Source organism: Tinamus guttatus, unplaced genomic scaffold, assembly GCF_059628265.1.
Source record: "Tinamus guttatus ecotype Peru unplaced genomic scaffold, ASM5962826v1 Tinamus_guttatus_pri_ptg000397l, whole genome shotgun sequence".
Lineage (NCBI taxonomy): Eukaryota > Metazoa > Chordata > Aves > Tinamiformes > Tinamidae > Tinamus > Tinamus guttatus.
In genome coordinates, this window is record NW_028288931.1 from 3,950,447 (window position 1) to 3,978,111 (window position 27,665).

The following is a 27,665-nucleotide window of genomic DNA, read 5'->3' on the forward strand; positions in this document are numbered from 1 at the left end:
AGGATGCTTAAGGCTGCTGTAGGGTTCCTAACTGGGAGCCAGGTTCCTGGAGCAATGCCAGGAGAGAAGCTACACTGTTAGCCTGGATCCGCTGCCAGAATCCGTGTGCCGCCAAGCCGGCTTCAGAAGGATGAGTCCGCCAGCAGCAAAGCCACGTTTGCAAAGAGTTTGGTTGTGGTAGACTTGGAGGTGGCAACCGAGAAATCCGTGCCCTGCGTCGGCGTTCAGTCACAAACATGGTGCAGCTCAGAGGTCACTTATGGGGATGCCGTGTGCCCAGGGTGGCCTTGCCTGCTGGGACCCTGCACATCCTCACTTGCCTGGCCTCCATAGACAGCTCAGTATTTACCAGGTCAGCTCTTCTGAATCCTTTCTTCTTTTTTAAATAACTCCCTACTTAAGACTTACCAACTCTTTATGTGATACTTCAGCCCCACCTCTGCACCCACAACCCAGAATGCTGGAATTAAGAACTGGCTCATGTGGGCTGTAGAAAAACCGTAGTCGGTGTTAAGTGAGATGAGTTTGAACATTTCCTAATGGTTTTGCAGCTTTAGTGACTCTCTCAGCAGTTTTAGAATGCAATTGCCATGGATTTATTTAGACGAAAGCATGGGAGCACCCTATTACCTGCAGCTGTCCAGTTTCTTCAGAGCTCATCCCTGCTCCACCTCTGAGCACTGCAGTTGATCCTACATGTCAAGCGGTGAAAGGCTGAAGTCTGCTGAGCTGCAAGCAGGAGAAGGACAGAGAAAGGAGCCCCTGTAGGTGCTAGGTTGGGTAGACTGGAGTGTTGCTTAGGACCAGGGTGACTCCAGAGAAAATGTTGCAGGTTCTTCCTGGAAGGCAGCGTGGCTCAGGGCATGAGGAAAGGACAGGAGAATGAACAAACTCCTTTCCTGTTGTGGCCCTTAGAGGAAAGAGAGATTGCCAGAGATTCCTCTGGGCAGAGGGGCTGTAAAAGGCATAATTTGATGCACCAAGCCATCACATGAAGACTTGTAGCGTTCAAGGACTTGGGCAGGGTTAAAATCAGGTTTGTGTAAGGATAGTTGCAGGGGCTGATTGTACCAGCTACTAAAGAGAAAGCTCGCTGTTACAAAATGAAAACGAATATTGGCTGAAACATTTAACTGCCAAATTATGAAGACAGGAATGTTTTTGTGCTATTTTAACATGCATTTTCTGGTAATTTGTTTTAAATCACATAGTCATGGCACTTAAAAGCCCTTATAAATATGGTATCTTGCTTAAAATGATGCATGCTGATATTCAGTTGTCATTATTTGTTGTTTTTGTGGAAATCTTCTCATGTATACTTACACAACCTACTTTTTTTCAGTTATGACATGCACTGATTATATCCCAAGGTCATCAAATGATTATACCTCACAAATGTACTCTGCAAAGTAAGTTGAACAGCTGTGCAAAATTCTGTGATTCACCTCTCTTTTTGCATGTTTATGTATTCCTATAACGCTGGAAATCACACTTTAATATCTGCTAGGCACCAATAAGTCAGTGCTGTGGCCAGGGTGACACGTGAAAGCCAACCTTGGGCTTCAGTGGGAGTTATATTATGATCGCAGGGAGGCGTGAACCCCTAGGTATGACTAACAATACAACAGCATCTTGCAAAATATTGCCCATAATATTTGTAAAATAAACTGGCATAAATGAATATAAGGGGAATATAGGATCCCTTGGCCTTCACCATGTTTGGAGATCTTAGTGGATCTTCCCACTGCACAGTGCAATAGGTCGTAGTGCCCCGTGTTTGCTGCTGTGCAGTCTCTCCATTTGTTCCAGTGGCTTTGATTGTTCTTTGATTGTTCCAGTGGCTTGATTATTTCCAAAAATAATTATATTAGCTTGGGCATTTGGTGACGTGAGACCATGCTGAGTCAGACAGCCTGACTGCTCATGCCTATTAAAATGGGGAGCTCCTACACTCCCTTTTTTCCTGCCTTCACAGTCCTGAAATAAGCAATGGTGTCCTGTCCTCCAGCAGAACCCCCAGGACCTCCCTTTTCCCCAGGTTTCCGTGGGAGAAGCAGCCTGTCTAAACATCCAGGGCACGTCAGACTGGGAAACAAAAGCAGGCATCACCCCAAGAGCACGTGTCAGCTCAAATCCTTCCATGTTTCTCAAGCCATCTTCCTGTGTATCACCTGGCTCGGAGTATGAAAACTGCATAATGTGAATAGTTGTTTTGTTGTTTGTTCCTTTTTTTTCTTCATAAGGCCATATACACATATCCTTTCTGTACCTGTGTCGGAAACAATGAGCCCTTATCCCGGTCAGACTCAGTACCAAGCACTACAGCAGTCTCAACCTTATGCCATCTACCCTCAAACCACCCAGACCTACGGACTACCTCCTTTCGGTAAGCAGGAATTTTTCAAGACTTCTTGGTGCCTGCAATTACAGCCTCAGGTATCATCAAACAGCAGATGTTGAGCAGAATTTTCAGATGCATAGAAAAAAAAAGCTCACGGGGCAGCATGTGACTTAAACTGTAGTTGGACTGAAGCAAGGGAATGATGCATTTAAGTGACCAAATGTCTGGTTTAGAGAGGTGTCATCTCTAGATGGAGCTTCATGTTATACTTTGTTAAAAAAGCTACTTTGCTGGTCAGTACTTTGGGTTCCTCTTTATGAAGCTTCCAGAAGTTTCTTAGCTTGGGATCATAATTCTCTTCTGTTGTTGTGTAGCGGCGTTTGTGCTTTTCCCCTGTAAGGTAAATCACACAAAGTCCCATTCTCTAGCATTTCTGCTGAAGATGTTTTTCCTTTCCTTTTCACTACTTAGGAGTAAGACTTTATCGTCTTGTTTTTTAACTCAATAAAAAGTTGTCTTAAGTTGCTCTAATACACAAGTCTTCTGTTAGCCATTCTAGTTTTTGCAAATGATTGGAGTGTATCTTAATTTAGCATCTAAATTTAACTGTCGAGGTTTGAGTGATTCACCCTGTGCTTCATTCGTAGTGAATGAAGAGAAGGATGCACGTCCAGGGATATTGGCCTGTTTCAGTAGAAGATAGTTGCCATCTTTCTACATGGAGTAAAAGAGAGTTGAGGATGAGGAGCACAGATAGAAACACCTTAGCTAGGGGAGGCAGCATTTTCATCTTCACTTTTACGTCCAGTATTGAAGTTTCACGTGTTGGGAAAAAACATGATGATTCACTATCCTTTAATATATGAAATTACATCACCAATTATCCAAAATTGCTGTTCTAACTTCTCCTTTTGTTCCTGAACTTGCCCCACTTGTTATATAGGTGAATACATATAAAAATGTTGCTGCCTCTCAAAAATGTGTGGTGATGGAGGCAGTTTTCCCGGTGGCATCTGTGCTGAGGTGGGGAGCGGGTGTTGTCCCTCCATGTGGTGACACTGTGGAACACACCATGGGGTGTTCAAGAGCAACACCGCCCTGAGGCAGTCATGAAATCTTCTCTGGAGTTTGTAGTAACACCGAGCAGCTGCACGAACAAAGCGTCTCGTGGATGTATTTGTGCTGGTAAAGTATTAGGACCCAAGGACGTTAAAGCACAACTTTTTCCTTACCTAAAGTACTAGAGGTCTTTGAATAAAAAGAACAGCATTTATGGCTCTTATTAATTACTGACAGAGCAACTACTTTTATTTGGTTTACAAAGCATTGACTTATCATGGTATCTCTGAAGATAGAGTGGAAAGATTGATGCAACTTGATTTAGTTTTCTTAGACACAAGTTACATTCCGAATTCTGTCTGAATTCCATTTAGCCCAAATAGTTACTTTTTATGAGAAGGATCAACCTATAAAATACACTGGCATATCTTTTCTATACATATGTACCTATATAAAAAATTTTCTTGTGGCTGAGGATTCCTTCAGGAGAAAATGATGAGTTTGCAGTAGCTGGGACGCAAGACGTTAATCAGACGGTATCTTCCTGGTTTCATTTGCTCTATATTAATACCCAGAAACACTATTCTAACACTCATGGCTTGAGTACTACAAAGTGGAAAGTATACTGCAAAGCATAAGGCTTTGCAAGGTCTAAGCATTGGGGTGTTTTATTAACAACTCAAGTCTCTTAACTTGAGCAACTCAACTTAAGCAAGGGAGGGAGTTTGGATGGTCAAGGGTATTTCCTGCCATCATTTCTAGCTCAGTCCCATCCAGTAATTATCAAAAATGACTACTACTGAAGAGATTAAAAACAAGCAAACAAAAACCACCTCTGCCATGATGGTGACCTCAGGGATTTTAGTGGGCCAGAACCCAGTTGATTCTGTGTTTAGGTATCTTGGAGAACCAAAGGTCTCCATCACGGCATCAGCTTTGCTTTATGAACTCCCCCTTTATTCCTCCAAGAGAAAGCTGAATCAGTGTAGCCAATTCAGTGCTGTGTCCTGCCTAAGCCTTTGGTTGTCAAGTGCACTTTGTCCACTGCCTTTGTAAATATTCTGCTTCTTGTCTTCTTTGATGCTGCTTTAGTGTTTGTCGTGATGCTGCCTCAGACCCTTGGCGAAGGTGTCCAAAAATGTGTCTGATTTTCTAGCTATTCTACCTGGTCTAATTAAAGACTTTCTTACCTACAAACCCTGTCCAACCCCACGTTATGGTGACTAGAGCGTACTTCTCTTCCCGTGGATGTCTACACTCTGCTTCCATGGTCTTGTTGCACTGTTTCTTGCTCTATTCTGAAAAGTGTTTCAGAGTTTCCTTTATTTATTTGGAGTTAGTTTGTTGTGGACAGTGCTGTGCAGCTTCTGTGCAGCTTCTGAGGCATGTGGCTTTTTCTGAAACGGTATGTGCCTTTCTTAAAGGTTGTGTAAATATGCAGAGGGCTATACTGAAGTGTTAGGCCAAGGTGTTTAAGAAGGTGCCTTAGACTTGAGCTCTTAAAATTTAGACACTGTTGGGTTTTTGGTTCACTTGTTTTTTTTTTATTCGAAGGCTCTGGTATTTGGGGGTATTTAGCTAACTTTTAATTCCTACTCTTATATTCAGAGTATCTTCTGGAGAACTAGGCAGAAGAGATCAGCATTGTCCATTGACTTCATCAGCAGCTTTTGTTTGTTGAGCATCTTGTGAGCTATGATCTGCTACTGAAACACTGTAGTATAGATGTCACGATCTACTATTAAGTCCCTGTATTTTTAGTCTGAAGTGAAGTGTTTGGAAAATGCTACAGGCTACGTTTTTAGTAACAGAGACTGTACTGAAGTAATATCTGCTTAATCTTATGAAGAAGATGGGTCTTGTATTGACAGGTGGGAGGTTGAAGCCTGAACATGCATGGTACAAATGAGGCGTTCTACAAATTATGTTTCTGCTCACAAGATCTCTGTTGAGTGAAGAAATTTGGCCAACTTGGTCACATATTTTTAGCAGAATCTCAAAGGGCCTGTTCCAGGTATTTGGATGACGTTCCGCTGTGCTTATTTCTACACCAGAAAAGGAATTTCAGGCTGTCTAACTGGAACAGAGCAGATGTATTTTATGTGTGAAATTCTAGGCAGGCTGACAAACACGGCCGTGTTCTCCAGACCACCCATTTCAGGGGACTGCTTTCAGAAAAGAGGTGTTCCATATTCTCGCCTGTGTGTCACCTGTCCTTGTGCCCTAGGACATTTTGTTGTTGTTTAATACATTGTTAAGCACGGGCTGAAAAGCTAGAGCTGAAAGATGCCTTGACATAGGACCTAAGTTCACTCTTGCGCCCATCCAACCAGCCCTACTAACACCCCTGACTTTTTTGTTTCCTCTCATACTCACTCTGCAGCGTTCAGCAGTGGTTCGTGCTTTGGCCATCACAGTAATTAGGCACTTGTTTGTATTCTGTGATCATCTAATTTTGTTGCTGCTACTTTCCCACCTTCTTCACATCGTAAGAAAATTTTGATCACTGTTTTCACTAAAAGTATTTGCATATTTGAAGATCATGGTGCTTTCCCTTCTAGATCAAAGAAATGCAATTCCTTCAGCTGTCCCTAGAGGGCCTGTTTTCCATATGGTTTATTCTGGCGTTTCTGCAGTCTACCTACAGTCATCTTAAATCAGTCTTTCCCATTTGTTTACTAATTAGGATGCTCTTAGAGATGTAAAACAGTAACAAAGACCTAACTTTAAAGCTGAAGATTTAAAACCGTGGGGTGGTTACGCAGATAGACAACTTAGTTTGACTAGCAGGTGACTTTCTGATTCATTTCCATGGCCAGTCTCAGAGCCATTGCAGAACTTAATTCTGCAGCATGGAGGGCACTCCTGGAATTGCAGCTCTTGAGTGGTTGCAGCATCTTCCTTGGCATCTAGTAAGAGAGATTCCTTGTGCCTCCTATAGCAAGTGAAAGGCTGTGATAGATGTTTTTTTTTGCCATAGTACTGTTTTTTCCTTGCTGAGTTGGATGTGTTTAAGATGAAGAAGGATCTGGCTATATGCTGGCCCTGAACTATGTATCTACCTCGCAACGTTCTTCATCCCTCCACTTTTCACACTCCTACTTGTTTTTAAGTAGATCCTTTTGATTCATTCCTTGCCTCCTGCCAGGAGGCCAGGGAGAGTTTGAATGTCAGTTAGACCTGCAATGATGAAGCTTTTTGCAAAAGGGATCGCAGTGCCTTAAACTCCCTGTATTTCAGACTCTGAGCTGATAATTGGAGTCAAGAATCCTATAAAGAAGTGGTCATCGGAGGCTTTTGCTACACTGTCAGTCTGGTATTGAAAAGCACCTCTCTTTCCCTACCACCTCTTATTTCAAGGAAGTTTTCCCATCTTCATATGAACAGATCTTGGTCCTGGAGGATGGGAATACAGAGAGTGCTGGAGCATCTCAAGTCAGTGACAATCAACGTTCAGCCCCCAGCTGGTTCCTCAGGACTTACAGCTGTAGCCTGTATACTGCTTATAGGTGCCGTGTAGATACGAGTTGAAGTCCCATTGCTGTATGTGTGCTTTTGCCTAGGGATGCTAGAAATGCTTTCTGAAATGCTTTAAATGATAGAAAATTCTGGAGGAAATTTTCCTTTTTTTTTCTTTTTGCTCTACTTTCCCTGTTGTCACTCCATCAAAATGCCTGCATTTTAACCTGTTTCTGAGTATGCAACCCAAGCCCAGGGAATTCAAGGGCTGACCTTGACTTTAATAGATGCCAACTCCAACCTCACTAGGTGGTAGCTGAGGTTATTTGTAATGCTGTGCAATTCAGCCCAAGCATCAGAGGGCTTTGCAGATCCTTTCTACCAATGTGGCAGTGAATCTTACTGTTACAGTAAGGGATTTTTAACTGAAAGCCTTGGAAATTTGGTCTTGTCAGTGTGTTTAATTTTCTCCTTTTCAGCTAATTCTGTCAGCAGCTCTAATCTCCGGGCAGCCTGACAATCACTACTGAATATTGCAGCAATGAAACGATGTTTTCCATGTGTGATTTGTTGTTTGTTTTTGTGACAAGCCAAACTCTTCATCTGAGGAAGCAGCATGCTGTTTGCTCCCAGCATATTTGTTTATAACTGGTGCAATTTATCCAATTCAGGTGCACTGTGGCCAGGTATGAAACCTGAAAGTGGTTTAATTCAGACTCCATCTACAAGTCAGCACAGTGTGCTTACCTGCACTACAGGGTTAACCACAAGCCAACCCAGCCCAGCACATTATTCTTACCCCATTGAAGGTAACTTGGCATGGTTTTTTATCTGCATCTCTCTCCACCTAATTTGAGTCCAGATTCCACAAATAGAGAGGCTTGCACGTTTCGGTTTGTTTTTCTGTAGTTTGTGCATGCTTCGTTCTGCCGTGTCTCTTTTCTATGTGTGTGTTTGAATGGTTTGGTTCCGTATTTGCTGTCTACCTCTGTCTGCACCAGGCTGGCTTGTCGGTGCCATGCTGATGGACTTAACAGGGTGAAGCAAAGGGGATGGGGCAAGGAGACTAAATGTTGTGTTCCTGCATGCCTCTTCTGGGAATGTTCTTGCAGCTCGAGCTCTTTTGTTGGTGTCTTCAGCATGACGTCAGGGAATGCGATGAGATTGGGGTTTTTTGCTTGCTTCTGTAGGGAGATGGGGCTCTTATAATACGCATGCACATGCACAGGATACATTGCTTGTCTTGTTATGTGAAGCTGCCAGCTCCATAGATTTGCTACAAAGTGAATTTCTAAGTATAGAACTACCCTACAAATAATCTCACCCCCAGAAGTGCCACATCTAAAAGGCCACGTGCTGAATTTCACCACATTACAAAGCTTTTTTGGGGGGAGTAAATAGACCAATTAGCTGTATAATGATATTTTGTTGCCTATGGCAAACATTTGCAAATCAATACATTTTTAAGGCTAGTTTTTTGTAATGTGTATCCTATTGATCTGTAGTTTTTAAGAAGCATTTCAGGAATACTTGATCTATTTCTTGGGTGATATTTTCATAGAATAGTTCAAGGATTTCAAGAGATCTTTAGTTCAATCTGCTGCTCAAGGAGTTGGCAATGGTTTCAGGGCAGTTTGCTCTGTGAGGTTTTGCCCAGGTGGGGCTCAGAAACCTCCAGAGGCCCCCTTGCTGTGCAGCCTCCAGTCCTTCACTGTCTTCATGGTAAAAACCCTTCCATTTTGTCAAGTCAGAACTTGTCCTGTTCCGAGTTACAACCATTTCTGTCCTCCCGTTGTGCATGTGCATAAAGAGCCTGGCTCCATCCTCTTGATACCCTCCCGTGACATGTGAGGAGGTTATTAGGTCCCTGAGCCTCTCTCTTCTCCAGGTTGATGCAGCCCCTAGTCCTCCACGGGGCTCGTGCTGCAGCTCCTTGACCAATTTGGTGGCCCTTTGGCCAGACTCGCTCAGGTTCATCAACATTTTTCCTGTGGTTGGGGCAGAAAAATGGGTATCCAGATGTGACCTACTGAGTGCCAAGCAAAGAGGAGTAATTTTTAACCAGTAACTGGGTTTTAGCTTCTCTTTCACTCATGTGAAAGTCATGCGGTGTGTGGCGCTTGCACTTGGTCCGTTTGCTTCATTGTGATGGAGAATGGCCAGGTGGATTGTTTATCCTTAATTTATTTTTTCATACTCGTAATTTAACATGAGAAATGAGCTCTGGAAACTACATCTTCTTTTAAATAGAGCTATTCATCAGGCACTTTCATTGATAATGAAGATCTTAATGCTTTAAAGCACTAGTTTTCTCTCAAAACAAAACTAGAGGGTGCTTATTCAGTGGTGCAAGGCTATGTATGATATTACTGGCCCATCTGAGCTGTATTTCAACACATGTTATGTATATTACAGTCCACAGATTAATTAATGGTCAGATGTGCCTAGTGTCTTAGAACTTGGCCTTTTCTACTGAGTGATTGACACCTGCGTGGTGTGTATCGAGGGGGATGTGAAGCGTTAGGATCTGACAAGCCAGATATACATTATATACAGATAGATGTATTTGCCCATTTGTAAGTAAAGAGCCTGACTGCAGGTGCAGAAAGAACTGCTGAATCCGCGTAGTGCAAACCCCTTGTAAAGATCTGATGTGTTGCATTGTGGAGATAAGGGATAATGAAAAAACAAGAAATGTCGGAATGAGCCTGGAATTAAGGTAAATAATGAAGTTCAGATGGGAATTGTCTGTGTTTCTCCCGGAGCGCCAGCGCTTGGGGACTTTCCTCCCTACGATTTCTTCCCTTCTGTGATGCGTCTCGGAGAAGTGGTACCTCTGTCTGAGCACAGGACATGAGACCTGTGCATTCAATCTCCATAAGAATCTTCAAAGAGGTGAACAGACTTTTTTCCTGGCTTTTGGAGAGTTCATATCCTCCTGCTTTGCGGCCGATTCCTTCAGCATTAGCAAGGAGTTTTTCTGGATAGGTATCCTTCAAATTTACCTGAAAAATGTCATTTTCTTCAGGTAGAAAGCCTTAGATAGAAGCCTTATTTTTTTCTGTAATGGGTGCAGTTGAAGGAAGTTTTTTTAGAACCTAAGTGCTGTTCTTTGCAGTCTTTTAATGTGGATGGGTATCTTAATATCTGAATAGCCTTTTTCTGATAGTAACTGGACAACTACTGTAGACGCTCGAGTATCTTCACTGCCATTATTGCTGTTCAGTGCAACCTTTTCTACCCTTTTCTAAGTGTTCTCCCCAAAGCTCCCCCGCGTCTGGTTTCGGATGCTCCTCAAGCTGTTTCTGCCGATGAGGCATTTCCAGGTTGATTATTTGCCTTCATTTCTGCATCTGCAGGGATGCCACCTTTCGCATTTCCCACCTCTTGGTGCCTACCCATACACCTCTTCTAAGTTTTTCCTGTTTTTTCCTTTTTCTTCCTTTCTGTGAGGCAGGTCTTGGATCAGTTCCTCTTTCCAGGAGCTGTCCGTGAGGTAGCATCTTTGGTTGCCATAAAACAACACGTATTGACTAAGACTTCCTGGTGGGAAGTGTTTCCTTTGGCAATTTCCCCAGGGTAGAGAATTGAATCCTGCAGAAACTTGAGTCCTTCAGGCTTGGGGTGAACCCTGTGTGGGTGCTACTTGCAGCACATAAGAGCTTTTCTCTGAGTGAAGTTAAACTAGGTGATCCCATTGACTTCTGCAAATCTTTTCCTAGGCATCTAAGAGTAATTCTTGTGTTTAATGGTGTGGGGGGAAAGGTTGAGCAAAATAAATCACCTCTTGAGAGCACCTGGTTTAGTACATGTGGACTTTGTGCTTGCCAGTGTGGGGACATTTTTAATGGAACAAACCTGTTGCTGTAAATCCACAAAATGTGCTAAATGCTTTTGGTTCCCAGGGGCTGCTCCAGCTGCTTCTGCTGTGTTTTGGAAAACCTGAAGGCAGTAACATAAAGAATGTCAAACATGGAAAAAATCTTGCTAAGAAATATGTTTCTGTAATAATTTGTCCAACAATTATTTCAGGAATTCTCATCCACCAAACCAAGTGTAGTCTCTTAGGGAATTGGAGAGATATATTTAATTTCTCCAGGAAGAAATACACTTTTTCATATTTTGTTTCAAATGTGTTTAATACTTACTTAAATTTTCGGACCTAATTAGGCAAATATGCTACGTTTATTGTAAATGGGAACAAAACTAGTTTTTTATCAGAACTGAGTTAGAAGCACCTGCATTTATCTGTTGATTTATTCTGATTTGCTTTTGTCTTTTATAAATAAGTATCAGAATGCGATTGCTTTCTTCTCAAAACCTGTAATAAAAATAAACCATTTTAATTAAACTCCAACTGCTTGTTGATTATGAAGGGGAAAGCATTTCCTTTTTAAAAGCTCTAGATAGATTTGGAAAACACTTTAAAATAATGTTTTTAAAAATCAGTGTGTCAGCTTCCCTCTCCTGTAAGCCCAGTGGAAACTGCTGACTGATTTCCAAACATACCCAGCCCTCCTTTGGCTGTCACAAGCAGAATGCTGCTGGGAGCAGAACTGCTTGCACATAAGCCCAGTAGGTCCTTGTTGCACAGCTTGGATTGCTCTTACCTCTTGTGCTTGTCTGGAAACATTAACCTAGTAATTCTTCATTTTGCAGCATCAACTACCAATGCCAGTCCAGTCTCTACATCCTCAACTGTTGTCAATATTTCCACGTCAGCAGTAGCCAGCATCTCACAGGTAAAACTCCTTGATTATATTTACATACATCTAATTTGCCTTTGCAAACACATTATTTAAAACTAACAAGAGAAGACAAAATGTTTGACCTACTTTAAATGGAGCAAAAATGGGCACTAAATTTATAGGGCTCACTGTGTAAATCAGTCAGCAAAATTACTCATGCCTTTCTTGTTGACTGTGCTGCTCTTCTTTATGGTCTTCAAACCAAACTCACTTCAGCTCTTCACCACTGATTCCTTTTCTGTGGATTGAGTTGGTGGATCTTAAAATGTTGAGATTTCTGCATAAAGAAGAAACATTTATGAAACATTTATTTCTTCATAACAATTATTAGAATCTATTTACAAGAAGGATTGTAGGTAGAAGTCTTGTCAATGCCCTTGTTCTCCATCAGCAATAAAATAAAAAAAAACAGATAATATGCGAAGAAAAGAAGTGGAGGAGATGCCTTCTGGTGGTGTTAGAATGAAGCAAAATTAAAAGCCCTGTGACTAATTAAAAGCCCTGTGACTATCAGACAGGCCCTTTTCTTCCTTACTCCATGATGTGTTTTGGATAATCCAGGACTCTCTGTTCTTGCCCCTCAGGGGTTAACTGCCATTCTGGATATATAGAATTACAAAGGATTGCTTCAAAGTGACAGCTTTGTAGAGAGAGTGTAGGCAGAGCTGCAGAAAAGGTAATGGATGGAGCAAAATCCCAGTGTATTTATGCTGTTGCTCTTTAAGGTTCTTTTAGGAACATAAAGCTTGTTTAGAGCTATAAAGAAAGCAGCTTTCCTGAATTCTACTGCAGACTGAGATACCTGGTGCATGTTCACAGATCAGGAGCTCACAGTGCGGCAGGAGGGCGTCATGTAGCACTGCAGGTTGCCTGCTTTCTTTGTAGTCAGTAGCAGATATGAAGATCTTCAAGCACAGCTGGAATTCAGGTGCCCTGACTGATCTCACTGATCTTCTAAATAAATAAACAGTCTTCATAAATGGAAAACTTTAAACACAGCATGCAAAATAAGTGCTTTCTGAAGTAATTATATAAGTAGAGGCTGTTTATTCTCTATCCATAGCCTAGATTGTACTCCAAGCCAGTGCTGCTCTCTTATCACTGTCAGTATATGTGGTATGAGAAACTAAAACACAAAACAAAGCTGTGCATTTCTGAAGAGAGCAACAGCAGACTCGGAGTGGACTCGTGTGCCCTAGTGCGCGCAAGCGATGCCTTGGCATCCACTCACTGCTTCCCTCTTACTTTCGTGGCAGCATATAGGAAAATAATTCAAATTAGGAATTAATTTGAAGGAACTGGACATAGAGGAAAAACCTTGTGATTCCTGACCTGCTACAGAGGCCGTTGGGAAGGCAATGTGACAGCCTCCTGCTGAAAGCAGTTAAATAGTTGCTGTATGTGCCTGTGTAACATCAGCTCTCCTGTGCTTGCATGTGCGGGTGGAAATAGTATAAAGTCAGTCTGTTTTTACTGGGTTTGACAGGGTATCAAAGACATCCTAATGTAAAACATTTTGAGAAAGAAGTACGCCATCGTAACTGGTCTTTCCTCCCAACAGGAGTATCCTACGTACACAATCCTTGGCCAAAGTCAGTACCAGCCATGTTACCCAAGCTCCGGCTTTGGAGTTGTAACACCAGCAGACAGCAACACCGACAGCGCGGCGTTGGCGACAGCCACGTATCCGACGGAGAAACCCGGCGCCCTGGCGCCCGCGCGGCCGCTGCAGAGCCATCCCTCGGGTAACGGCCGTGGTCGAGCAGGGGGCTGCAAACGCGCGGCGAAAACTCTGCAGAAACGTAATGGGGCCTTGGCCTGCTGGCCTGGGGGTGCCACTTGCTTCCTGCTGGCAAAGCCGTCACACTGACATTCAGGGACTTACCACAGGGCAGCCAAGTGTATTCATTGGAAGTCGTACAGTACCGTGATTTGGAAGACATGGGCCGTAGGATATATATATGCTCCCCAAACACCTGGTACCTGTTGGAAGTTTTCAGTTCTGTTGTTTCAGGAGTTTTGAGGAATAATAATGGGTACAATTAGATTTCAAAAATGATCTGCTCTTTGGTTTTGGAAGTGGTATCTGCATATCCTTTTTTTGCCACAAATGATTATGTCCTACAGCCACTCCAAAACAGTGTCTTCTATGTCTAAACTCACCTATTCCCTTGTGATGGGTGCGTGAGTATTTAGTGTGTGCTGTAGGTTCTTGGTTTTTCTTGGCTGCCCAGATTGACCCCATAACTGGATAGTTATATGTGCATATTGCTCTCCTCTCAGCTTATCCTGGTGTTGTTATTTTCTTAATTCCTTTAATTCCTACGGTATTTTCTGGGTTTGGAGTCCATGCGGTCTGTGGTGAGCAGCTTCCTCTGAATATGGGCCATCTTTGCTGCTTTCAAGGCTTGTCTCTGAAAGCTGGACTTTATCTGCACACTGCTTGTTAGAGGCAGATCCCTCTTGTCTGTCCTGCTCTGCAAATACCTGATATTGCCTTCGTGACATCCACGTTTGTCAGCACGTGACAGAGTTTGAGTGCATTGAGCCCTCTGCACAGAAAAGGAGAGTTCCAGCTGCAGAATTGCCTTTTGGGAAAGCTACTGGTCTCAGAACAAGGTGCCTGCAGATGCCGGGTTTTACCCCTAGTAATAATTAACATTTATTAATGTTAATTAACTAGGGCCATATTCCTAGCATTGGAGCTCTTCTACATGAAGAATTGTCAGACACCAAGGGCTTTCCCTGGCACTTCGGAGAGTGCTGCCTGGACAGAAGTACTGGGCAGGCCACCAGCTCCAACTGGGCTTTTCCTTCTTGGCTGGTAGAGTTTGGGAGCAATTCCTCCTATCCAGTTCCTACAAGAGCTGTGACACATTTCTGTGTCAGAACCCCCCAGCAGGTCTGAGCCCTCCGTTTCCTTGGGGTGGGAAGTGGTTGTCCAGGTCTTGCTAACCCACCTTGGCTTGGTGACCAAGAGACCCATTGCCAGGGACAAGGAACAGTTGCCACCTCTTAGATGCCCTTGACTATTGGATGCCAAAAAGGGACTTTCTGCCAATGAACAACCCACTTAACTGTGTTTTGGCAAGATATTGTAGTGCAGCCCACACATAAGGGTGGTGCAATGTCAGCTCCTCGCCAAGAATGCGGAGCCTCTCTGCTCTCACATCAGTCTGTCTTTGCTGTTATGACAGAAGATTTGATGGGTGGCCAAACCTGTAGACACAACATCTTACTAACAGCAGAATGGGCTATGGTTGTGTATGATCAGTACACTCCAGATAACTTCACTCATTGACTGTTGTTTAAATGTTAATCAAAAGCTGTTTTGCAGTGAAGCACTAGTGAGTAGTGTATGTTGAGCTGAAAACAGCACATGTTATAGAGGGTTGCTGGACTCAGAAAAGATGCTTGACTAGCCCAGGAAATCTGGGAAGGAAAGACATTTGTAAAATATTTCTTTTGCTCTAAAATTCTAGATTGAGAGGTTTTGATGCTCTCCAAGGAAATAATAAAAAACGAAAAAACAACAAAACCAAAGAAAACATCTGCAGGGTAATGACTTGTCTAAGGGATTAGAGGCCCTAGGTGGTTGCAAGGAGCTCTGTCTTTGGCCCTGTATCATAGGCAGGATACAATTAAGTAGCTCTGAACTGGCAGGGCCTTAACTGTGGAGACAGATGTATTTCAAAATGGGGGAACAAGCAGATCATATTTTATGTTCTAGTGAAATTTCAAATTCTTTTGCTTCAACGGAGCAAGGTAACATGTCCAGCAAAGGAGCTTTGTGGCCAAATGGTGTAAGCTTTGTGTAGACGTTTGCTTGGAGCCACGAGGAGATGAGAACTGTCCACCTTCTTTCTTCTAGGAGATGCATCCACAAGCCCCTCATTGTCAAAAGCAACAGCAAGTAAAGATTTAGATGAGCAGACAAGAAAAAACATCCCTGGGAAGAACAGGGGGAAGAGGAAAGCGGACACGTCCTCCTCACAGGACAGTGAACTGGAGGCAAGTGGTACTCTTATTTTCTACCATAGTACTGCAGAATAGTGTGGCAGTACACGTCCTCTCCTCTTTCTTTCCTATGGAAAATGGAAGAGGATAATTTGGGGAACTCATCTGACCATGTTATCTGAAGCCAGTGTGAGTTCTTCAATGATCCTTAAAAAACATCACTTAAGTGCTCATTAAAATCAGCAGTGTCCATGAGGGAGATGTCTGGAGGTCTCTAGTCAGCCTTGTGCTCTGGGTGGGGACAGCACTAGAGCAGAGTGGCCACAGCTTTGTCTAGCTGAGCCCTGAGAACCTGCAAACTTGGATTCTGTGTCTCTGGGGATCTCTCCCAGGGCTGCCTCACTCATATGGGGAGGAAGACTTGCCCTAACCCAAATCTCCCAAGTTGCAACTTTCCCCTTATATCATCTGTGACTACTGATAAGAATTTGGCTCCGTCATCTCTGTGGTTCACATCCATCTTGACCTGGGCATCCAGTACTGCCTGCAGTGGCTTCCCCAGTGACAAATAGGGTGGGACTTCGTTGCAGGAGCTGGCCAGACTTCTCCATGCGCTCCAGCATGCGGTCCGTGCCGCTCACCGTGCGAGTGGAAGGTTGGTACTGCCCCTGGGGCCAGCTGGAACCTCCCGCTTCCAGCCTGGGCTGATCCAAGGGATTGTTCTACTCCCCATGCAGAGCTTTGCATTTGCTAAACTTCTTGTGGATTCTGTGGTCCCATTCCTCAAGTTCTGTATTGCAACTATTTATGACAGCAGACAACCCCTCTAATTTATCTTAGTAAAGGAATATCTGATATATACTGGGGTCGTCTAGCAGATTCTCCCTAGATCACAGCCTTCACAAGCTGATAAGTTGGCTTCCTTTCACCCAAATGGGGAACTTTTACCATACCAAGACTCTGAAGATCGTTAACATTCTGGATTTTTGCTTTTATATCAGTAAAATCAAGAGACACTTTTGAGAAAGTTTTATCAAGAGAGTTTTGCTCTTTGATCAAGAGAGTTTTCTGTTACTACACAATATATTACTTACCCCAAATATGAACTCCAGTGTTGCACCAAAAGAGTTCAGTTAATATGTTGTTCATTTCTGTCAGAAGCACCCTGCAACTAAATACAAAACGAATCCCCAAACTGGCTCGTTCAGGGTATTTTAGTATTTTGAATATCTCAACTATAACCTACTTTTTTTTTCTCCTCAGCGAGTGTTTCTGTGGGATTTGGATGAGACCATAATAATCTTCCATTCACTTCTCACCGGGTCATATGCTCAGAAGTATGGCAAGGTAATATTGTCTTTTCTGTGGAAGAAAAAGGACTCCTCTCTCTCATGCAGAAGTAAACACTTTTAGGAAAAAGAATAGAAAATTATATTTTGGTTTAAATGTGTATGGAGGTGCTTATAACTTTTTGGCCATCTGGTCCGGAGGATATTAAATTTGGCACACTGGAAAACTAGGAAGATGGAAAACGGGAAACTGGAAAAATATGAGTATTGTAAACACTTCCAATCTGATAATGCAGGTCTTACAATTTCAAGTCATCTTGATCATCTTTGGAAAATAATGAGGTCATAAAGCACAGTGAAAATAAGTATTATTTTCTTCTCTGAAATATTTTGAGAAATCTCTAATGCTTTCTCTGGGTTGTTCCTGACAATGCATCAATCCATGCCGTTGAGTATTGAAGTGTTTTGTTAGATTTTGAGTCAATATACTACCAGAATGTGGATATTTTGATTCAGTTGCTTAAAACTTTAGAAAGATTTGAACCACTGAATGAGCAGTGAAAGCTCTATGCAACTGAATGCATCAGAATTTTGTCACAACTTCTAGCCTGTAGCAAAGGTGAATTTACATTTTCTTTCTCTCTCTCCAACTTCCTCCCTCCCCTCTTTTTTTTTTTTTCTGTTTTGCCAGGATCCAACTCTAGTGATTGGCTCAGGCCTGTCTATGGAGGAGATGATTTTTGAAGTAGCTGATACTCACTTGTTTTTCAATGACTTGGAGGTATGTGGCACATGTTTTTGAAAGGCAAAACGAATAAAATTACCTAGTTGAGTTACAGTGTGAGGGTTTGTGGGGGTAGATGTGCTTCACAGCTACTTAAGAATGAAACTTAAGAGCATCTCTCAAAACTGAAGAGGTTCCGTGCACAGCTGGATCACAGAGGTGTTTGTTTTCCAAAACATGAGGCATAGCATTAGCATCCTAGAGATTTATAAGGCCGTGAACTCTCTTACCTCTCTTACAGATTCCTCCTTGTACCTATAGGAGTAACACAAGTGGGTACATTGTGGTTTCCTTCTGGACTAGAAGGCACTTTGCTTTCAGTGACCCTGCTTTGAAATGGAGAACTGAGACATGGGGGTGAGGGTGATCTTGAATATGTCAATTCTCAGAGTTTTGGCGAAGCCAGGAACAAAATCCAGTTTCTGACACCAGAGAGCATAGGTGATGCTGACTGTGACACAGCTCTGAATGCTGCATGTCCATCAAAAAGCAGGAGGACACTGTAACACTGAGGAGATGAGGAGCAGTCACCATTGACTCCCAGTATCACCAGAAACAGTCTGTTCCAGTGGACTGAATGTCCTAAATATGTTACAAATAAGGCTGTAGATTGTATTTGGTAATGGTAGACCAGGGACAATGCCAAGGTGGCATTATCTGGCAAACTAAGAGCTTCTATAAGACAATGATGTGATAGTTTTGAGGCAACACGGGAGAAAATCTTTTCTGACAAAGCAGAATTCACTAGCAAAGCGAAGTTCCTGATAGGGGAAAGTCTTACACATGCTGCACAGCATCACTCCCTTCAGACAAGAAAGTGAGGGATACCTAAAGAAGCAGGAGCACACGTAGACCCAAAGCAGTGCAGCTGCCTCTGCAGCACACAAAGTGGATTTCCTGACACTCTGGTCTTACTCAATATTCAAGTCCAGCAATATGGACACAGGAACCTAACAGAATGCACAGGCTTAGTCTTAAGCAGATTATGGACAGTGATGGTTAAGGGTAGGTTCATCGCTGTGCAAATGCTGAGAAAAGACAAGAGGCTTCTGTTAACGTGGAAGGAAACTCAAATGATTTTTTCATTTTATTTTTTTATCCTCTGTGGCTGTTTGCAGATGTGAGCTTTGCAAATGTGCTAGTGGAAGATATATAAAGATATATATATATATAAAGATATATATATGGATAAAGATTTATAGATAAAGATTTATATATATATATATAAAGATACATATAGATATATATCACTTTTTAAAGCTATAAATTTCACCATGTTTCTGGATTACCAGATTACAAGAGTGGCTTTTTTCTCTCTCCCCTTTTTTTTTTTTTTATCTTACACAGGAGTGTGACCAGGTACACATAGATGATGTGGCATCTGATGACAATGGCCAAGATTTAAGGTGGTGTACTGAGGAATGCATGAAATGTGTAGCTGATACTATGTGCTCTTGGGAGGCACCTCCAAAACAAGCTTAGGAATGTGCTTAGGGATGGAGTGTTGGTGCTGTGCAGGGGACAAAACTTGGCAAGCAGCATTGGCTTGCTGGATAGTTTCTCTTTCAAAACCTACAAAAGGTTAAGACTTTTGGAATTACAATGTGAATTAAATTCCCCGTTGTCAAACATTACCCGTGTGCTCAGTGAGTGACCTAGTTTAGTTCTTCATTTATGTGTAAGCAATCACCTCCCCCAGCCTGACCAGGGAAAGAAGGAGGTGCCTGGAAGTTCCCAGTGGCCTCAAAAGTTGGTGACAGTCAGAAATTGTCACTTCACATTAACTGTGCTCCTGTGTTTGTAGGTGGTCTGTCACGCACCAAAGAAATTGTGTAAATCTGTATAGAGCTTATTGCCTCACAGCATCTTCCTGTGGTTTTGGAGCTTCACTTTAGAGAAGCTGAACTTTTCCTCCCAGCCTTGTATTTGTATTTGAGATAGTATTAAAAGAAAATGAGAATGGCTTTGCCTTCAAATGAGGGTGAGAGCTGTTTGGTGACATCCCTCTGACATTTATGCTGTTGAATTCTTTAAATGTCATTGTTGACAAAAACAAGGTTTGGGATATTTGTGTCTCCAAGGGATAGGCCTGTGACAGTGTTTACTTCAGGCAGTCAAAGTTCCACCAAAAGGTCTATAGGATGAGTGTGGCACTGTTTCTAGTGGCATTTGTGTGCACGGAGCAGGGACTGCCTGCCATGTCCTTCAGGAAAGACCGAGCAGCAGCCTCAGGTGCAGATTTTGTCACTTGTACAGAACTTTTCCATAGCATTGCCATGTAACAAAAGAAGACTGAGGGGAAAAAGATTTTAAAAGAAATCTGATACTCAAAAATAAAATATATAAAGTAGCTCTTCAGGAGGCAGTGATGTGAAAACAGATGCCCTTGTATATGTGTTGGGAAACTGTCCTGGTAGACAGGATAAGGCAGTCAAAGAGGTCACTGTTGCTCAATGGGCGCCCTTATCCCTGCCGAGACCCAGCTCTGTGTTACCACTGCCCCCTGAATCAGCTCATGGGATCCCCTCGTCTGTGGGGGAGAAAAGAATATGGGGCAAAGGAAATGTGGTGGAGCAAGTCAGTACTTAAGTCAAAAGTATTTGAGTAGTCCAAGAGGGAAGGAAGCTTTTGCAGTGGATGATGTGAAAGGGGAGTAGAATCAATGCATTTCAATGCATCTTAAGAGATTTTGAACTGTTAGAATGAGCAGCCAGTGTTGTGGATTATTAGAGCTCACTGATCAGAGAAGCACGTCTCCACTGTAAGCAGTGTAATGTTAGTTGTGCAAAGTGCCTCTCCTAGAGCTTTTCTGGCTGCTCTCAGAGCTCGAGTCTGCAACTCAGCACGAGTGGAGCCATCCAGCTGCTGTTGCACATATAACAGATGTGTTTTCTGAAACAGCAACTACAATTTCTCCACGGACGGCTTCAGCGGCTCAGGCAGTAACACAAATCACAGCTCCTCGGTCGGCGTCCAGGGCGGAGTGGACTGGATGAGAAAACTGGCATTCCGCTACCGCAAGGTACGAGAGATCTATGACAAATATAAAAGTAACGTTGGAGGTGAGTGTTCCCATCTGCTGATATCCGACAACTAAACACCATTCCTCTAATGCTGAAAAAGCTCAAATCTCCATGGAGTTTGAGAGGAACCTGGTTCTTCTACTTCTGAATTTAGTGGGCACATACAATTTAGTGGGCACATACAAGTCTTTCTTCCAAAACTGAATAGTAGTCCAGTGCTGTCTAAAAGTTATGTAGACAAAGACAGTTAGTCTATTTTGAAGAGAATGATTTGGTGAAGACCTTGTCTGCTACTTTTTCATGAAAGACTCCATACTGCTCTTAAAACAGACCTAAATGGCTATGTAAATCTGTACTTCAGTAAGCCACAATTACCTCAATTCTAGGAGGGAGCAGCATTGTTATTCCATGCTTTACATGTTATAAGGATGGATCCAGAGATTTCAGGGCCTGTATAAGGCCACTTCACTTTCAGACGATGGTATCTAAAAGGCATTAAATGGGAAAAGTCCTCAGGCACGTGCTGAGCAGGAAGTCAGAGTGAGTTTATTCAGTAATTCCTTCCCCTGCTGTCTGTGCCCCTCTTATAACATCTATCACTATGAGTGTTTGGGTAAGAAAAATTCAATTCATTGTGGGAATCCTAAGAAATAGTTTCAAATAGAGAAACCCATTCTCCAAAGGCAGAATCAGATTGGTGTCCAGACACATCTGTATGGCTGGAAGTCAGTTCCTCCTGTTGCCTTCAGACAGTCTGAGGTTCCAGATTGCTTCAGTACAGTGTCCCTTACTGCAGAACATCAGCAACTGATAGACTGAGCTGTGACCATCTCTGTTAGATTTATTAACTCAATAAAACTGTTGTTGCCTCCTTCTCCAGGCCTCCTTAGCCCGCAGAAGAGGGAAGCTCTGCAACGACTAAGAACAGATATAGAAGTGCTAACAGATTCCTGGCTAGAAACTGCATTGAAGTCCCTACTCCTTATCCAGTCCAGGTATGGAAGCTGGTAATGCATGTGTGTTGCTTTCACAGACATTCCTCTCACTTAGACTTCCATGTAGTTCCTTGGAATGGCAGCACAGCCCTTGCTCTATCAGCTATTCCCTCCTTCCCAGCCTCCCTGCTGGCATCTCAGCAAACTTGCCGAGGGGGCACCCGTCCCAGCATCCTGGTCACTGATGAACAGGATGGAATCCGGTCCTGATCCCTGGGAGACACTGCTGGCTACAGGCCTCCAACTCGAACACAGAGCTCTCCCATTCAGGCAGTTTTCAGTCCGCCTCGCTGCCTGCTCATCCAGCCTGTCCTTTATGAGCTTGCCTGGAAGGATGTTATGGGAGGATGTGGTGAAAGCCTCACTGAAACTGAGGTAGCATCCTTCGTATCCTTGGATATGATATCCAGGATTATCTGCTTCATCCCCTTCCCTGGGGTTTGAGGCTGCCTTTCCTGCAGTTCCTTGGCTCCTCATTCTTGCCCTTTTTGAAGACTAGAGGAACATTTGCTTTATTCCTGTCCTCAGGCACTTCTGGTGGCCATGACCTTTCAAAGATGATTCAGAGTGGCCTTGCAATGACACCAGCCAGCTCCTCAGCACTTGTGGGCACATCCCATCGGGGCCTGTGGACTTACGCTTGTCCAGTTTGCTTAAGTCATCATTTAAGTCATCAATCACAACCTCGAGGCTGTGATTTCCCACTGCCTCCCACCACCTCTCAGACTCCAGCCAGAAACCCCAAGTCTTTGAGCACTGTGAGGAACCGAACGCTGCGGCTTCCTCTGTGACATTGCACTTGCTAGGGGCTTATCATCTTCTCTTACACTCCAGTGATGTATTTCTGAATGAATTTAAAGAACTTTCTGTTCTTGGACATCTCAGAGCAGCCCTCATTTTGTCAAAAGAGGCTGATATTTTTAGGCTCATGTAAATTGCTGCCACCTTAGGCAGTATTTGCTGATTTATTTTTCCTGTTTGAAAGAGCATTTTCTCCCCAAAAGCAGTTTTCCAAAGTCCAAATGAGTCACTTCCCGTAGTTCTTCCTGACCTTGAAGAAAAGCCTTTGTATGGAGACCTCCTGTGGTGTTCTTCAGCCAGTGACTAGCATAAATTCATCTGAACAACTGAAAAGAGAAGGTCAGAGTGGTAGGAAAGGCTCAGCCTCCTCTAAAAGACACAAAGTGCAGCTTGCAGAATAGAAAGGCTGCTTATGTACCTGTGTAAGGGCATAATGGAGTCAAAGGAAGACGTTGTCTGTTTTTTGGTCGAAGAAAAAAAATCTAAATCTTGGCCTAAAAAGGCTCTGGAAAGGAAGGAAACAAAGTGTATGGTCCTTCGAAAAGCAGAGCAGCTACCCAGAGCCACCCTTTGCACCACTGGATATGGATATTCTTTATACAATTGTGTTTTTCTTTCATTTCTTTTAGAAAAAACTGCGTGAACATCCTGATCACAACCACCCAGTTGGTGCCAGCTCTTGCCAAAGTTCTCCTGTATGGATTGGGCGAAGTGTTCCCTATTGAAAATATTTATAGTGCTACAAAAATAGGTAAGGGGTTGTGCTGAGTACCTAGCACTGAGGCATGTTGCAGGTTAGCTGAGATTTTTATGCAGGAAACAGAATTTTGGCAGATGAGCTGCCCCTTGTGGTTGCTGTCGTCCTGCTGCCCATGTTAAAGGTGATAGAGCTGGCCTCAGAAGTCAAAATGGGTGTCCCTCCCTTCATCCCAGGAAGACAAACACGTGTTCTTTTATTGGGGAGAAGGGAGACAGTTCAGCCCTCTATCTTCCTAGGAGTGATTTTAACAGGCTTGTCTTTTGGCAGGTAAAGAGAGCTGTTTTGAGAGGATTGTGTCACGATTTGGGAAGAAGGTCACCTACGTGGTGATCGGGGACGGCCGCGATGAAGAGGTTGCAGCCAAGCAGGTGGGTGTCTGAATCCACACACCGGGGTGAGGGGGGATGCAGAAACAGCAGCAGAAACAGCCTTTTTCTGCAGGGACTCTGCAGGGCTGTCCCCTTCAGGCCAGGAGGAGCAGAGGAGACTGCCTTTGATGCAGGAGACATCTTTCACTTTGTGAAGATGGGGAGTTCTCTCTCTCAATGGTTTGATGTTTGTTTTGCTCTCGTTTAGGTTTGTAGTCTGCTAGTGCAGCGCTGTCCTTGTAAACCAGTGTCTTGATGTTCTCTCAGAATCAGTTTAATCCAGTTTCTCTGAAGCACTGAAAGCACCAGGACTCAATTACCAGCAGTCACATCAGTAGACGACGACGACCATTGGTCTGAATTACAAGCCAGAAGCAAAGAAACTGGGCAGAGCTGAGCAGCTCTCTCAGTGGTACTAACTGAAGGCAGGGCAGCACCCAGACTGCTGCCAGGACAGGGTCCCTCTGGCTGCATCCTGCCCCGTGGCAGCGGAGTCACTGCCCAGATTCCCTGTTCTCTGGGATGCAGCACTGAGGTGTCCAGCACGACTGGGCAGAGCAGCCGCAGTGCCAGGGCCTGCCGTAAGCAGAGGTGCGTGTGGGACAGGCTGGTGTTCCAGCGTGGCTGGACACGTGCTCACCACGGGATTTCACACAAGGTTGTGTTGCTGGACTCCACAGATTAACTCTACTTCCACTTAGCTTTTGGCACTTCCACGTAGAGCTTTATCACTCTGATAAAACCAACTTTGTCGTCTTCTTGTTACAGCACAACATGCCTTTCTGGAGGATCACAAATCATGCAGACCTCGTGTCCCTTCACCAAGCCCTCGAATTAGACTTCCTGTAAGAAGCTGGAGTGTTGGCGTGACTGCAGCTCCTGCAAGCCCTCGCTAGCACCAAAGATGCAGAAATCTCATACGTTTGGGGACTCATTTCTCAGCTTGATGAAGAAAACGTAGCTAATGCAAACTGTACAATAACAGGTGACACCAGGTCATTTCCTCAGGAGCACAGGCCCTGTCAGGTACCAAGGTGTCGTGTAAAGAAGCACTGGACTTGTTGCTTGTCTGAAGAAGAGGCTCGTGGAAGCCAGCGGAGTTCTCCTATCCAGAGGGGTGATACAGTAGTGGAAGTTTTTGTAAGACCCTTCTCCTTTCTAATCAACTTAGTTATAGAACCCAAGTAAATACAAAACCTTATTTTTATAGAAAAAAAAAAATACTGTTGGCAGAGTTGAACCTCCCTTGTTTCACAAAGCCAAAAAAGAGCTATTGTGGGTTTTTTTTCCGTGGGAAGTACTAATGAAAATGTCAAAAATACCTCTATTGCTGTGAAATGTGTCCTGTCTCCTTCCCCAGGTGTTCAAAGCAGTTAATTTATTACAATTTCCTTACATTTTTTCCACAGCATGGGATTCCTGGAAAATAGAGAAGGGAATGTCTCTGGTATGCGTAGTTCCTTATGGAGGAAAGTACTGGGTTTTCTAGTTATCCCATTGGCTTCTAGTCCATATGTCACATTGCACATGGCCTCAAGCCCTGTTTACAAGCTGGAGATCATTGAATTCCACCTCTCCATGACCTGACCGTAGATGTCGCAGATTTTCCCTGCAAGGGAAAAGGAAAACTGCCTGTGACCATGACATGACAGAGCACCATCACTGACAGTGCTGATGTGAACTGTTGGCCCTGGAATAATTCAAGAGGGAACGGAAGCCTCACAAATATTGTCAAGAAGGGCATGGCAATTAACCTTCACCTCTGCTTTCCTCATTCCATATGTGCAAGCGAGTTCCTTTAAGTAGAATCAGGTTCAATTTTCCTTGTATTCCTCTTTGCATTAGCCTAACTACATAGTTAGAAATATTTAAAAGGAAACCCTTCTTAAGAGGGACTTAATTTCTTAGGACACTGTGACTTGGCAGCCTGGAGCACCCTGGCCATAGGACTGATGGTTACACTGATCTTTCTGCTGCCGTCTCCGAAGAAAAAGGCTGGAGTTGGTGCCCCAGCAGGTTTCTGTGCAGAGGACGGATGTCTCCTACCCGGTGTCCTCTGCTTGTCCTGCTGAGCCAAGCGCAGCTGCCCCCAGACCATTCCCGACATCTCGTCCCGTGGCGGGACGGCTCCGGAACGCCCGGCACTTTGCTCTGAGGAGGGTGTTGACCCGGTTGGGCCGTGTTTGCCCTGTCTCATGCTGTTCGTGACTGCGGTGACTCCCCGCGGTGCTGGCAGCCCTGCAGGGAGGAAGGGCTGTCACTACACACGGGCCGGGCTCCCTTCGCTGCCCGGTGCTGGTGGCCGGTGTTTGTGTTCAGGGGTCTCTTGTGCTTTCCCTCATAGCTGCAGCTCCCCTCGCTGGCCCAGCAGTAGCCCCTAGGGGCTACTAGAGACCCTAGAGCCATGGGCTGGTTCCTGGGAGGACCCCATAAAGGCTGGTCACAGTGCGAGTCCCAGAGAGAGCCGGGGAGGAGGCCGGTCGTGTGAAATCCCACCAGCACCATGGGGCTCCCCAGAAGATCAGGACTTCTTTGAAGTGGCAGAAGTCCTTGAAGCCTGGGCTGGTCTTGGAGGGTCCCCAGCCCACACAGACGGCTCCTCCGAGCATTCCCGTGCGCTCATCCCACCTCCACAACAGCCTCTTCAGAGCAAGTGTCCCGGCCTCCACAAGCTTCCCCTTGGGATTTGAAACCTGTGCCTTAACCTCCCACCACGGGGCTTGGGCAGGCGGCTGCTCCGCGTCCCTCCCTGCCCGACGCAGCCCGCGGGGCCCCGCGCGCACGTGGGCCCCGTCCGCCCCGGTGCTGGCAGCAAGCGCTGCGCCCGCGGCCCGGCCGCGCTCGCCTTGTGCTCCTTCCCTTCCAAAGGTTTAAAGGCAATTTTAAGGCAAGATTTTAGTTCGGTGTGATACTATTGCAGCCAGTGACGTTTCATACTGATATTTATACGATGTCTCCTTGAATGTATGTAAAATACTTTTCTAAGAGGAGGTTGATGGTACTTTTTTTTTTTCTGTGTTTATGTCAAATAAAAGTTAACGTGACTATTTTATTTTTCCCCCTGCTGGCTGACTTTGAGGCTTTCCCCGTCTCTGAGGCGCCAGAAGGAGCATCTTTCCGCCAGGATTGATTTGCTTCTCTGTCTCTTTGCTCGCCCGGCATTTCCAGTCTGGCTGCGGTTGAACTGGTGACGAATCTGAAAAGCTGAAGGTCAGACTGGGGCCCGTGCCCTCGCCTTGAGCTTGGCTCCACTTAACTGCAGCCCTGTAGAGTTTAAGAGCTGGTCTGGTTAATTCTGTTGCCTCCAAGAGCCCTGCTGGAAACGGCTACGTTGGCCCTTGGTCCGGAGCATCGCAGAAAGCAGAAGGTCCCACCCGAGCCCTCAGCAGCGTCGTGACGGCGGCGGTGGGAGCGAACACGGGTGCGTTACTGGCTGTGGAGCCTTCGACTGTTCGTGTTCTGTGTAATGGGAACTGTCCTATGAACTGGAAAAAAATAAAGTCTTTATTTTCTATAGTCGCTGCTTTGGTCTGTTATCTGCTGAGGCTGCAGTGCCTGTTCTGGACTTTGCTGCAGGGGGACCCGCTGTTTCCTTCACATCTGAGCTCCACTTCATGCCCCACAGCTCCCAAATCAACCCCGTGACAGCAGCGTCGCAGGGCAGGTTTACAGGATGCTTGGGTGAGCACCTGCAGTTGAACCTCCCATCCCACAGTGGTGGAGGGGTGAGAGCTTGATTCCAAAGTTCTTCAGTCGTAGATGTTGCTGGACATTTACTTAAGGGCAAGGAGAGCAGCGCGTGGTCTTTTCTGCCCTCGAGTGCATGTCCTCACTGAGGCACTAATGACGCTGCTGCTGGCAGGCATCAGGCCCAAGTCCTGAGAGGAGCCACACGCGGGACCTTCTCATACCAACACTGTCCTCGTTAAAGGCCAGGTGTGATTCAACAGCTGAGAAGCAGCCATGGAGCACACTGGTGGCAGGAGCAGAGCCTGGGCCGGGCACCGGGGCCGGGGCTGCCGCTTCATGCGGGGCCTGCACGAGGCGCCGGCCCAGAGGGGCGGCTGAGGTGGCGGCGACG

At 44.6% G+C, this 27,665-nt stretch overlaps 1 protein-coding gene across 2 annotated transcripts in view; it reads left to right on the forward strand.

Annotated features, from left to right (window-relative positions):
* The window catches only part of EYA3 (EYA transcriptional coactivator and phosphatase 3), a 50,055-nt gene extending 25,401 nt beyond the window's left edge, over window positions 1-24,654 (forward strand). The window contains exons 5-18 of one of the 2 annotated variants that reach the window (XM_088531185.1): window positions 1,343-1,409; window positions 2,244-2,386; window positions 7,531-7,668; window positions 11,519-11,601; window positions 13,169-13,352; window positions 15,479-15,622; window positions 16,832-16,911; window positions 17,545-17,634; window positions 18,985-19,043; window positions 20,539-20,699; window positions 21,541-21,655; window positions 23,086-23,207; window positions 23,484-23,584; window positions 24,353-24,654. In XM_088531185.1, the coding sequence (XP_088387311.1) occupies window positions 1,343-1,409; window positions 2,244-2,386; window positions 7,531-7,668; window positions 11,519-11,601; window positions 13,169-13,352; window positions 15,479-15,622; window positions 16,832-16,911; window positions 17,545-17,634; window positions 18,985-19,043; window positions 20,539-20,699; window positions 21,541-21,655; window positions 23,086-23,207; window positions 23,484-23,584; window positions 24,353-24,433 (1,568 nt within the window). In that variant the 3' untranslated portion in view covers window positions 24,434-24,654. The remainder of the gene's footprint in view (window positions 1-1,342; window positions 1,410-2,243; window positions 2,387-7,530; window positions 7,669-11,518; window positions 11,602-13,168; window positions 13,353-15,478; window positions 15,623-16,831; window positions 16,912-17,544; window positions 17,635-18,984; window positions 19,044-20,538; window positions 20,700-21,540; window positions 21,656-23,085; window positions 23,208-23,483; window positions 23,585-24,352) is intronic. The other variant, XM_088531186.1, reaches the window with a different exon arrangement.
* The last annotated feature ends 3,011 nt before the right edge of the window (window positions 24,655-27,665 follow it).